The following is a 14,115-nucleotide window of genomic DNA, read 5'->3' on the forward strand; positions in this document are numbered from 1 at the left end:
AATATAAACACCACCGCTTCGCTATTTCCCCGTCTGTGAATAGCTTCCCTCGTTTGGCGCATGCGCTGCGCATAGATCGTAGCTCGCCAATGTGAGCGACAGCGATCGTCTCTTGACGCCGCTCGCGGCTGCGCACTGAACTACAAGCACTGCCAGCTCGGCTATGAGGAAGAGTCGCGGAGTGCCGCTCGTGAAAATTCTAAGCTTACGCCTCGAAAGCTTAGCTAAGATTTCTTATACTTTACTAATCATTGGGCGCGTTTAGAAGGTAACCGCGCTGAAGAAAACTAAACGAAATCCAGAACGGGACCGATGAAAGGACGCGATGCGTGCGGTAACAATCACAAATTATTCACATCGACTCAAACGTGTGGTAATAAGCAATGGAAACACTTTGTTTTCTTTATTTTTTTGTGTCTTGTATTGTAGTAGTGATTGCCATGACATTTTAACCGACGTCCACAGCGTGCGCACGTAAAAGACCGCAGTAGCCGTGGCCATGATATCACTTGTGGGGTGGCCAAGGCGTCACAAGAGTGGCAGATTTTCCGCGCAGTTGCCGCTCGTCAGTCGCCACGTTGAAAGCGGACACTGAGAAGGTGCACTCCTGGGCCGCGGCAGGAAGACCTATAGAGTGAAACGAGAGTGAAAGTTCAACATACGGGCACTTTCACTCCCAGTATAGTGGTTGGTATAAAATCAGTTTTCAATTTGGCAAAGTTTAATCACTCCGCCTTATTTCGTCGTTATGCTCACATGTTTAATGCCAAGGATGGATGGGATCATGACGCACAGCTCTTCAAGTATTAAAGCAAGAAAGACGGGTAAGCAGAGATTGCCGACAAGAAAGGGTGTAACATGGTATCATAAGTTACCATGAGCGACGCGACATTATAAGCAGAACATGCTCTATATTAGAGAGTTCCCGCTTGTCCATTTAATTTCAGTAAAGATGTCAACTAAAGTTCAGAGAACAACAAGTACAACCATCCTGCCTTATGGTGCAATGGCGTCGGCAACAACAGTCGCTAGGGCATAGGGGAGTGGGCTATTGTTAAATTTTTTGGGTTGTTTCTCTTTGGGTTGGCTGGCTTTTGACGCGGACGTTCGTCAATGCGGACGTTCGTCAATAGATAGCGTTATTGATCTTGTAACGTATGTATAGCACCAGAAAGACCTGAAGTGAATCACTGCGGCCTTATTCCTTGATATTAAAGGGCCTACGGCAACGTAGGTCATCATGCAATTCTGAACGCCATCGAAGCTGTAGAGATTGGTGGACACGTCTTTCGCTTGATACGCAGCTGTTTGAATGGGATGTTTTTGTTTATTTTGCCTGAAGGCGGACCAACGCCGTCCAGCTATACCAGTCCTGGTGTACCGCAAGGTGCAGTACTCAGCCCTACCCTTTTCAATCTGGTGCTCGTTGGTCTCGCCAATTCGTTACCGCAAACCGTACAGCTCTTCGTATATGCGGACGACATTTGCATATGGGCTTCAGGAGTGACACGTGTGCAAGACCACGCACGACTTCAGAAGGCTTCAACGGCCGTGTCAACACACCTAAGAAGGCAAGGCCTCGGGCTTTCACCGGAGAAGTGTGCACTCGTTGCTTTTACTCACAAAGTGATGGCCCTGTATGATTTGCGGATCAACGACCAGAATGTACCATACAGACGAACGCACCGATCTCTTGGTGTCATCACTGACAGAGACTTGTCTTGGAGCCCTCATGTCTCGTACATGACAAAGCGTTTGGCCGCCATTGTGGACCTTCTCGCATTTCTCGGCGGGAAGTCCTGGGGCGCAAATGTACCATCAATGTTGCAACTAAATAAACCACTATTTTTGGCATGCCTGCGGTACAGCTTACCTGTACTAGGAAATGCTTGCGCAACAAATATCCACAGACTCCAGAGTGTCCAAGCCCAAGCACTCAGAACTTGTCTTGATCTCCCAAAAACTACGTCATCGATTGTGACAGAGGCCATCGTCAGAGATGTTCTTTTGAGTCTACATTGCTATGCCCCGAGAGCACACATCCGACACCTTAATCTTATTCCCTCACACCATCTTCCTTGCTTGTCAGCAAAGACGCCACATTCTACATTTACCAAAAGTATTGTAAGACATCAGTCCTACTTGACATCAGACCCATTGTGGTGTCTGTCTACGACATCAGACCCATTGTGGTGTCTGCACAGGCCGCAAGTACAATTGACAATTCGGGAGTCATGAAGAAAGCTGGAGCAGAGTTGGAAGCTTTGAAGCAAGCAACTTTGGAACACATTTACAACGTGCACATATTCCGGCAACATGTCTACACAGATAGGTCGGTAAAACTCAACAGCGTTGCTACTGAAGTCATCATCCAGGCAAAATCTGAAGAAATCAGGTTTAAGACTTCACGTGTTACCACCTTGACGGCTGCAGAACTTGCGGCACTCCGTGCTGTACTTGACTAATCAGGATTCACCGCAACAATGGACAATCTTTAGTGAATACAAGGCAGCCCTTCTGTGTATACAAAGCCCAATGCGCTACGGACCCAATGAACAACTGGTCTCAGAAATTCGACAGATATACCGTCGCAGCCATGATAAGGGACACAACATAATCTTTCAATGGCTTCCAGGACATTGCAATATCAACGGGAATTACCACGCAGACGAAGCCACCCGATATGCACATGAAAATGGTGAAGTTGTCTTGGTGTCGCTTTCGCGAACAGATGTTGTGGCTGGGTTGCGATTGATGTCCCATGACCGTACTTTACCCCTGTGGGATTCGAACGTTTTCACCATGTGTCGTTTGCGTTCGTTGTCTCCGGACATACGCACGCAGCTACCACCTGGGCTAACACGATGTGAACAGACTATGCTGTACCGTCTGTGACTAGGCGTTGCATTTACAAAGTCATATGCTTTCCTTGGTGGAATGGTCAACAGCCCCAGGTGTGACACATGCAGCAGCGATGAGGCGCTCGCACGCATTATCGTGTCTGCCCGCAATATATATAGTGCCCAGAGAGAAGTGATGCGCAGAGCGCTGGACCAATCGGGCAATTTTCCACTATCGGAACTAAGGGCTTTAGGTCAGTGCCTCCAAACAACATCCGCGCTAAAAGCCTTACTAGCGTTACTAAGGTTCCGGCTGTCTACGGGGCTTCACGATAGACTTTGAAAGCGCCGCCCCTCTACCGCTCCATAGTATACGTGGTCCGTTTGTGCTCGTTTCTCTTCCTCTCTCTCTAGCTCCCCCTTCCACTCTCTTTCTCTTGTTATCCACCTTAACCCTCCCTCCCCTCTTCCACTCCGCCCGTGCAGCGTAGCCAACCGGAACTACCTCTGGTTAAGCTTCCTGCCTTTCTATGCATTATTTCTCTCTATATAGACACTTGACAATATAAACTATATATATGTATAAGGCACCGGCTAGGGAGGAACTATTTGTAGGAGTCATTACATTAAATTAACTTTATGCTTGTGCAACACGAGAGGACACGAAGGAACTATCTTTTAGAACTTGTTAGAGATAATCTTGAATGGATAAATGTCCAGCAAGAATGAGCTCATCGCGCAGTTATCAGAAGGGAGAAAAGAAGATAGCATTGAGTACCGGCGATGGCAAAAAAGGATTCCTCTGTAGTGTCAGTCATGAGATGGTCCTGGTCACATTGCCAGGAGACCACGTAGCCAGTCAGCGGACCCTTTGGCTCATCCGGCGCCTTCCACTCGAGCTGAGCCGAAGAACCATCGTCTGCTGCATTCACTGTCAGGCTAATAGGCTCACTCGGCTCTGCAAAAACGCGTAGCGGAGACCAGACGTGACGATCAATGCTGTGGGCTGAATCTACATGGAATCTATGTATCCCCGTTGATGGGACTAGGTCGCTGCTTTTCTATTGCCACTGCACCGCGTGTCAAAGGTTTGGAAGAAGTGCTGTTAAACCCATATTTATTGTGTTCCCGCTTATGACGTCCTTTTTTACGCGAACTTCACTATATATACGTTAACGTAAGAATATAAGCAAAGCCGCGTGCAAAGAAAATTCTCTTGAGTGCATTAACATATGCTACACAAAAACTGGAGAGAGAGCTGCATAAAGCTACGTGAGCACACTCTATACAGAGGGATGGCAGTTGCGCCAACATGGCCTTCGTCGTCAGGATCATCCCTAATGAACCCGTATAGCGCAAACATGTGATAATGAGTGACGACACTGGCGATACCGGGTTCATAAATTTGAAAAGTTCTTTGTGCCTTGATGGCCACGCACAGTGAGCGCAACAATAGAGACACGATTGAAGAGCCGCTATCCTCGCACCTTCCCGTAACCTTAAAGAATGAACAAAAAAGGGCAATGTTGCAGTTGCAAGAATACCTGACATGTCGGTTGTGATAACCACTGCGTTTGCATCACCGCATCCTAGGTCGTTGCAGCCTCTCACTGACAGTGAGTAGGTCGTGTGCGGTCTAAGCTCCGAGATCTTGACAAATCCCGCTTTAAAGGAGGAATTCCAGCCATGTAGCACGACCTCGTCGCACATCATCGAGTCATTGCAATTCAACCAGTTGCTGTAGTTCGTCGACACCTGAAGAAGAAAGGAAGGACAAGTTCAGACCGATAACGCGCTGATCAGGGGGCATAATCCGTGAACATATTGGTTACACCAACAAGTGGAGCCCTTCTTTACATAGCATCAATTAAAGCCTTCGTGCGAATGTGCATCCTGAACTCTTGAACTCCAACAGTATAATGGTATAAATAATTCCTTGGCTCAATGCGCGCCGTGTATCTTCCCCTTTATTAAGTTCAGGAGAGACTAAGACATTTTCCGCCTCTGCACTGACAATAGTATTGTATCGAATATGTAAGTTAACAGAGTACTGGTTGTTTTAGTTGTTCGATCAGCGGTTCAGTATGAGCTCACGTGAGATTCCCTTCAGAAATATCAGCTTAAGATGCATTTGGCCACTTCTGATGATGTCCCACTTGGCAGGCCACAATCCCGAGTCAATACATCATGAACTAACCTACTCTAAAAAAAACGGCAAGACAGGACAGCTGTTTTTATTTCATAATGAACAAATATCCGAGCACACGAGCACACACTGTTCTTGCAGTCAAGGGTGTGTAGGACAATCGGGAAGATGCGACAATTATCGCATCAGTGAACATCGCGCATTCTTAAAAGCCTCAGCAACTTCACATTTTGCCAACGATTGCAAGAAATATTGCTATCCTGCTTTCAAAGAAAACATAAATTATTTTCAGGCAATGAGGTCAACTGACTCGTCAGCTCGTAGAATCAAACCACTTCAAGGAAAATGGGGAAGCCTGCATCAATCAAGCCAGAATAATTTTAGAGAATAAGGAGTTCAGCTACCTTGTATTTGCCTGTGTTTTGTTTATATTTAAGTTACAGGCTGTACCTGGTGGCTTTTATGTTACAATATCTTGTTTATATGCTATCCTGCGCGTGCGCAAGGAATTGTTTAACAACGTATGTAGTTTTTGTGTCCAATAAAAATGTTTCACCTGTGAGTGAAGAGCTATCCTATCTGACTTTTTGTTCTCTTTCTGTGTGTGTGTGCTGGTGCGCTTCAAAATCTGTCCAATATGAACTACTGTTCTCTAAGTGAGAGAAGTGATTACCTGATTATAGTCGCACAATAATTTTTTATAATTTAGTTCCTGTTGGCACTATAGGAAAGCAAATAAGAAATACTGCCTGCATATTTACGTCTTACGTGACATGACTTGTGACATGGCATGCAAACCCATAAGAAGTAGAGAAAAGGTTGTTTCACATGGCGCGATTGAGGTGAAAAAAAAATCGTTCTGCCGCGCACGTCGCAGAGCGATTTTCGCTGGCAGCTTTTACATGCGTTTGCGGCAGCGCAATTTCCGTCGCAGAGATGCGCAAAGTTGCCCCCTGCTCACGAAGTATCCATGCATGCATCGTTAAATAAAAACAACATGGAAACTAGTCAAATATTCGAATTTTGCTATTACTATTCGATAATAGAATAAGTACACCATTTTTAAACGTTTAAAAGCGCTGAAACTTTATGGCAGCTTGCAGGTGTGGTTAGTGACACGCTGCATAACACCGCAAGTATGAGCATGCGGTTTGTGCGGCGTCGGTGAGGTGGTTCGGTTTTGCTGTTACTACGGAATCTACAACTTTTTTCCTGGAGGAGCATTTGCTTTTGCAGAAGAACAAGCTACTATTGAGTGTGCACTTACAAGCAGCTGGCACAATTTGTAGCTATGAAGAGGTTGACGACGGTGGCAATAAAGTGGGTACGTGCCCTATGTTGAGGCGGCGTCGTCTCCCGGCCTGGATAGCGTGCGGCTTCTCGTTTCAAACGAATTGTGTAAGCAGAAGAAAAAAAATATTTATCAAGCTCCTAACCCGCAAGTGGTGGGGGCTGCGCACTAATAATACATAACAACTGGCGCACGACATTGCTCCACAGAGCTACCAACGCGCGGTAAAACAGGAAAGCGCCTATTTTGACAGCGCTTTGTTTCGTCACACATTGGTCTTCTCACAACTCCCGATCGGTCGCGCCGTCGCTGAGTCGCAGCGATCGGCGCGACCAACTTGTTGGAATCGAGTCGAGGAGAGCCCACGAGGTCGCGGCGGTCGCTGAGCGACGGAATTTGCTGTGTCGCTGAGTAAAAATTGCGCCATGTGAAACAGCCTAAAGACACGCAAACAAAGTGCAGCAACACGAGCAGCCAACCTCTAAATGCGTAACGGTGCTGTTGAAAAAACTCCATGAAACAACCGCTATTTCTGGTCCGGACTGGAATCCTCTTGTGGACAATGTTGGGGCTAGAGGAACTGTTAGACGAGAAAAGAAACAAAACCACACATACGATCAATCCTCATCCGCCATGGCGATACAGCTAAAAACAATAGCAATCCTGTGAAATCTAATCCGACGATACACTGGATTCTTGCCGGCAGGATATGCTGCCAACTCTTCCTGTAAAAATAGAGATTCAAAATTTCATTTCACAGCACCGCATAGACATGTCTCATAATTAAAGTCACTTCGCGTAAAATTTACAGACGTACGTAATTTTAATGCGCGAACTTCAATAACATTGCTGTGGTAGTTAAAGTCAGATTAGCTATTTGTATGTTACCTCTGGAAGAGTGCTCTTACAAAAAGCAAGCCGGCGTTGCTTACTTCAGATCGTTTATAGAGTATACCATTTACTTCAGAGGTTTTCTCCGTTACCGTTTGCTACATAAAACTTCTTCCTGCTCAAATAACAAAGTTTTCTGGTTATGGCAGTCATGATCACTAAGAAAAATCGGCACTCTAACTTAATTACCTTGGAGGTATTGTATTCGAGGTAAACTGCGGATTTTATGGAATCGTGCACTGCTTCACTGGACATGCTGTTTCAAAAATGCCGATCGGAGATTTAAACAATTGCCTTCTTATAGCGCGTGAGACATTAGCTAAATGAGGTTGAAGTAGTCGAGGCGTTTTTATTACCAGCGCCGTGGCTTCTCGCTCCTTCGATTTGAAGGTCTTATTTGTGTTTTAAAGCGATACCTTGCTTTGCCCGTTCTACCCACTTTGCGATTTGTATGTTTCTAGCCGCTAATGGCCAAATGAGAAGCCATGCAAGATATCACTAGTTCCCACTAGAAATCAATAAAAAAAAAAATTTACAGTTTCACCCCAAAGTTGAAGAATCGATTGTGATAGCAAATTCACACACAGCTATACAAAGTAAGCATAGTTGTTTTATCGGCTCTTTTAACTTCCGAACAATCGGTACTTAAGTAAATTAACAGACATGGAAACCGCGGAAACTCGCTGTGAAAACGCTGGCGCGAGGAGGAGCGCATGCAGCATCTAGCGAATGGCCCATCATGTCGCCTCTCGCTTCAACGTGGACGCGGCGAGAACACATCGTACCCGAAGCCATCAACCCTCGGCGCACATAGACTTTGTACGCACCGCAGATCGCTTTAAAGCTAAAAGCCCGCGCAGCCATGCTCAGCCGCACCATACGCGGCCACCGCCGGAGTAGAGCGCCCCTCCTCCTCCTTTTACATCAAAGCTGTTTACCTCAAGCCGCCGTATGAATTCCCCGCAAGCGTTCCTAGGGCAAGGGGGGGGGGGGGGGGGGGGGCTGGGGGGGATGCTAGCTTGGGCGGCTTACGTCGGTATCGGGGACACGGCGTGTGGACAGGAATGGAGACGGGTAGAGGAGAAGGGGAAGAGGTGTGGCGACGGCGCCTGTGCACGTGGCCTGCGCTTCTGTGGTTATAATGTCATGCGCGCCGGCCGGAGGTGCCGGCGCAGCTGCAGCAGCGGTTGCGGCAGATGCATGGACGGTACGGTATCCGCGACGGCGCTTGTGTCCGCGTGGTTGGTGCCGTATGAAAACAAAATTCCATGATTTCATAATGTATGCGGCCCATGCATGCAGCGTAAACAGCTTCGCTGGTAATCCGTCCGCATATGAATGTTGCGGCCGCATGATATTTTTAATACGTTTTAATGCTGAATAAAAGCAGCACTTTCTGTGCAAGATGCACTATGGTGGCAAAGTTGCATGTTCGTCACTGAAATCTCCAGCGCGCCTCTTATAATGCGCAAGCTCTCGCTTACAAAGATGTCCAGGCAAGGTTGGTTCTGCCGATATATTTTTTTCTTTTCATATCGAGTATTCGCGGCAAGCCAGAGTTTCCACACTAATGACTGGACAGTAGTATGATTGCCGGCGATCAACAATGGGCAGTTGTAGGATGCACAGGAGGCATGATTTTGAAGATTAAAAGGGAACATGTTAAGCAAGACTATAGGAGGCATGGCTGCTTGTTGCTTACCGAGAGGCCAAGTGTTTACGGTGGCTCTTGCAGGGCGGCCGTACTGTCGTTTTCCCGGCGTCGTCTCCAGAGAAAGCAGCACCTGAACTTCGTACTCTGTGTCTGAGCTGAGATTCCCTATCGTGATCGCTTTCTCGACCGTCTGGACGAGCCGGTAGAAGCCATTCGTCTTCACTTTCACTTCGAACTCCGGGTTCAGCTCTGCCGCGTGCCGCGGCAGAGTGATGTTCCATTCCAAGTAGAGGGAATTGGTGTCATTAGATAGGATTGTTGTGATTATAGGTGTGGGAATCGCTGCGAAAATTAAAAAAAGTCATTAAGCAAGAGAAGTTGCCGCAAGTAACGGCAAAACGCACAGAAGGCTATCTATAAGGGGGAGATAACGGCATTTTTGCTTAAAGTTCTTATCCTTTTAAAACAACATGGATGGGACATTTCTTACTTATGCTTAACCGATTTGCAATTGCTACATAATTTACAATTTAGAAATGAACATTATTATTCACATTGTAGCAGCTTGGCTTTCGCGTAGCCATTGATACGAACGTTTATTTTGGGTATTTTTGTAGGTGTTTCCAGCCTTCCTTACTCAAATGTTAATGCTCCAAATACGTTTTGTTACCTTGATAGATTGTGCTCTATTTTTAAACTGCCTGATGATTGTGCTAAGCAGGGAAGTGCTTGTTAGTGTGGAATGAAGTGCAGTCGTACGTATGGTGAAAACAGATAGAATAAAAGAAGTGTAAGATTCGAAGGCCCTGCTGTTTTGTTCTATGTGTAATTATCATAGAACAGGAGCTAGCTTAAGCTAGGATTTATGCCCATCAACTTCTCTACACGCTTCCCGCCCTTTGGAAGCTTACATAATTTTTTGCCTCAGTGCACCACTTTCACCACGCTCTTCTCGTGTTCAATGCGCATGTGTAATTTTTTGCTCTAAGTGACCTATGCAGTACTGGAATCCCAAGTAGCGATAAAAATGCAAGGACAGACATAAGAAAGGACAACACGGTGTTCGTCTTGGCGCTATTTAGGATCCCGGCAAGACAGAACAATTAGCACGAATTAGCTTTTGGCTCATGAAACCTTAGAGGGAGTCTAAAGTTGTTTTGTTCTTCGTGCATTTACTTACGACAATTTCAGCCATGCCCAGTCAACATAATCCACGGGGTCACCTCTCATATCAATGCATACTTGAGTGTGACATCGAAATAGGTGTGTTAGCGCGAATGCGCTAAAACGGTTATATGTTTGGTCAGCTATAGATTGCGTTAGCTTAACTACCTATGCTGTCATGCAAAATGAACAAGCAGACGTATTTGCAGGAAGAACGACATTCATTGTCCAGTTAGTGGCACTGATCGTAAGTTACGGCTGGGCACTCGTAATGACTTTTCCCTGGGATGATGTTTGTCCTGACTAATAACAGGGAGGCCGGTGGCGGAGATGGTTGCGTTTCTGGCTTTCCACAGTTTCAGCAAACGCTATGAGCACTGTACATGTTGTAAATACTTCTCTTTCATTATCCTAAGAATGGCATTCCATATTTCGTTTTTCTCCCCTTTTTAGTTTCTCCTGTCTGGTCTACTTTAGCCACATCCCTGCTGGCAGATGTTCAAGTGTCACTAGTCAGCTATAGACTTAGGTCTCCTTTACGTTCTGACGTCAACAAATAAAAAAATTACTGATCTCATACGGTCCCTCCCCCTTGCGGTTTAATACGGGATCACCATGTCACCACCCGGCGGGCTTAAACATACGGAAAGCTTAGATCGTGATTGTTTGTCACAGGGGTGGAGGGCGAGGGCCTAGATTTTAGGCGGAACAACGACATCGCGAAGTCAGTCTTCGCAATTGAACATTCTCTGACGCTATCTACTCCTTTTTCCTCCGTTCACGCGAGCCTCGGCGCTGTAAATGATAGGAAAAGCCGCGTCTGGGCACGTTTTCAAGACGACCACGGCATTGCGGGCTTGACGGTAGGTTTTATCAGTTGCCGCCGTCAGAGCGTCGGCATCAGGCATCACCGATCAAGCAAGATGTCTGATGTCAACTACGAAGCAAGATGTCAACTGCGCTTGAGACCACTATAAACTGCCGTTTTTTCATCTAGTGTCACGACGTAGGATTCTTTTTCGGTTGATCTACATTCTCATACTTTATTGATAGGGCTCCGAGATTATCACGTGACGCTTTCTGGTTATGCTTCTCTTCTTCCATCGCAGAAAAATGCCGTATTGAGGGCGACACAGGCCTATTTGCACATTAAGCCAGTAAGCTGTATTATAACGATCAGCGCGTGACTGAAGACGAAAACACAAGGGAACGAGGACGGGCACTGTTCAGCACTGCGCCCATCCTCGTCATCTTGTGTGCTTTCAATCAACTAGCCCAAAGCTACAGGTTACCGAATCATATTCAGAGCTTTACATTAAAAGATCAATGCAGGGACTTCATTGTCCTTGCACTTTTTTTTTTAATCTTCACGCATAGAAATCACCGATGCGATTGCTACCAAATGCAACGAAACACCAGCAGACTGAATTTTGGCGCAGTCAATCAAAATATGAACATTATAAAAATTACATGTGTGTCATAGCGAAGAGATACGCTTTAATTACACCGGCCACCAATGTATTTGCCGTGTCCCGAAATTTGGAACATCCAAGTGTCACTTGCCAGCGGTGGAAGTGGAGCTGTCGGGTCGCTCAATGGGAACTTTTTTTTTTTCTTTCATGACTGAACAGAACGGTTTTCGATGCACTCAACACTGAACTGGCATAAATTAAAATGTGTTCTATCACTTAGAGCTGTTTGGCTCTATTTCCAGGAGCTCTTGTATGCTCTATAACAATGTTTTTAGAAAGTTAGGCTTTTCATTCTCGGAGACCATTTTACTGAGATAACAATTAAGACTAACACATTGCACGAGCAAAATTTTGCCTTAAGTCACCGAAGTTATACAGGCACGTCTTTAAATAAACTTCACAGTGAAGTAGCATTACGCTGGCACGTGCATTTTATGAGATGGATGGTCTCCTGTGGACACATGAACCGTTTAGAGATGTTAGGTAAAATAACGTTTCTGATTGGTGAGAAATCGCATACTGCCTATATATTTTTATAACATTGGGAGACAACATCCTGCATCAAACACCTCGGTCTTTAATTGTGTTTCTATAGGCATTGTTTTCTTGGAAATTCCAAGACGTCAAAGAATTCGCCGGCACTGTAATAAAACTACATTACGGAATACTGCCAAACAGAAAAAAAACAATGCGCTCCATGGTCCCTGTTGCGTCCGCTTTTCTTCTAACTCATGCTAATCTGTATAGAAAGATATTAAGGTGTTCACAAGGTGCACTAACTACTGAACGTTTATTATTTGACCACGCAGAATAAGCGCTGACTCAGAATGAGTAATGAAATGAACCGGTGACACCCGCCAGCACAAAGGTACAAAGAAAACGAACAGTCAGAAGTAAGTCATCTTTAAGCTAAATTCTGATGGTAAGAACAGATAAAATAAGGTGCCATTTGCGACAAGCCAACAACATTCGAAATAATATGCTTTAACTAGGCAGAAAGTTTGTATAGTAAAAGCCTATGCTTTCAACACTATAGCTGACTTCAAATGTGCAATATAAATGAAAACACTATACTTCTCGGCTCACTCTCGCACGCACTGCCTTACACCTACAGCATACGGCGATATGGGCGGGATGTCACCGCACTTTGACTTTATAAGGAACATCAGGGTGAGAACGGCGGTGCAAATTGGTCCGGCGTGTGCCAGTAATTGATATCGCAATAAAAAAAAAAAAAAAATGTGCGCAGGCAAGGCATGATTGGGTTCTGGGCACCAACGTGAACGATAGACGTGTATTCGAGGTGCGAGTGTAGGATGCCTGTAGTATCTGTTCGTGGGCAGAAGCGCGTTTGCTGCGGTGTCCTGACATAAAGGGTGTTTCTGCTAACGTGTGCTACGCCCTAAAACATCCACGGGTCTTTTACGAGGTTGCAACCAACTTGTAATGTTGACTGTCGTCTTGAGCAAGTTATGGTATGTTTAGTATGAGCTTATGGAATTTATTCATTTATTTATTTATTTATTTATTTATTTATTTATTTCTGCACATACCTCACAGGTTTCAGTATCGGAAACATTGCATGCAAGGGGGGGGGGGGGGGTTATAGTAATAAACAAACGCAAGTAAATGATACAAGGCATATTACAGTTCATTACTTTTCAATAGTTAAAAAAGTATCCTGCATAAATGTTATAAAAATGGCGGAAAACGAATTGAAACAATTGACAAGGATTATAAACAACGCCTAAAGTTCTGCTTTAAAAGCAAGTTCTCCATTGAAGCAGTTAAATAATTTCCTTCCGTGAAGATAGCTACTGTGGTTGTAATTTTTCGGAACTATAAAGAAAGCGCGCACGAGGTTTAAAAACGTACCACGTGACTATTCACTTGCGCGCAGCGACTTTAGTGCCCTCAAATTCGCTACCATCGAATGATCGATGAGGAATGGACTGACCGACAGAATGGGCCGCAAGCAAAAATGATAGGTGATGGCCGCGCCCTTCGTCTCCGATACGTCGCCATGCGCCTCCAAAACCTCCTCACCCATTACGCCCTCTTCAAGAGAAAAAACGCTGACAGAGATTCTAGAATTGTCATTCATTATTTATGCCATATCCATATCACGCGACTTCATTTGCTTCATTGTTTCAGCACACAAAATACACAGGTAAAAGTGGAAACAAAGACGGTTATATTCGATCCAACTACGTATTTTAAGGCCTGTTCATGCCTTCGCCTTGTCGAATTTTAGTTACGGAACGCCACAGAAAAAGTACGACTCATTGGTGGTATGGAGCAGGCGACCGGGTAATGTAGAGGTTGCCCTAGTGTATTCCTCACAATAGCGGCCGAAAACCAGCTTCAGGATATCACCATTATGATTGCTAGCATATCTGCTATGTATGCATAAAAGAACTCGTAAATCCAGCTATAAAGGTGCGCATGCTTAAGCCATCTTGAGGCAGCAGTTCACAGCGATTTTACCAGTGATCAGTGGAATTGTGCTCTCGGCGAGAGAGTTTCACAGATTCTCATATTTGAATTGTAACTTGGCAGTTACCTTTTCTCAGCTTTCTGTAAACAGGAAAACATGTTTCACAAAACTTCACCACTATCGTGGTATTCTGCGAAACTCTAAAAACCGTAATAGTTTT

The 14,115-nt window shown here is 45.2% G+C and overlaps 1 protein-coding gene across 1 annotated transcript in view; it reads right to left on the reverse strand.

Moving 5' to 3' along the window:
- Positions 1-375: 375 nt before the first annotated feature.
- The window catches only part of LOC126547714 (uncharacterized), a 132,404-nt gene continuing 118,664 nt past the window's right edge, over positions 376-14,115 (reverse strand). The window contains exons 8-12 of the mRNA XM_055063357.2: positions 8,871-9,164; positions 6,757-6,857; positions 4,385-4,595; positions 3,619-3,798; positions 376-627 (exon numbers count right to left, since the gene is read on the reverse strand). Of these exons, the coding sequence (XP_054919332.2) occupies positions 506-627; positions 3,619-3,798; positions 4,385-4,595; positions 6,757-6,857; positions 8,871-9,164 (908 nt within the window). The 3' untranslated portion in view covers positions 376-505. The remainder of the gene's footprint in view (positions 628-3,618; positions 3,799-4,384; positions 4,596-6,756; positions 6,858-8,870; positions 9,165-14,115) is intronic.

Source organism: Dermacentor andersoni, chromosome 1, assembly GCF_023375885.2.
Source record: "Dermacentor andersoni chromosome 1, qqDerAnde1_hic_scaffold, whole genome shotgun sequence".
NCBI classification, from domain to species: domain Eukaryota; kingdom Metazoa; phylum Arthropoda; class Arachnida; order Ixodida; family Ixodidae; genus Dermacentor; species Dermacentor andersoni.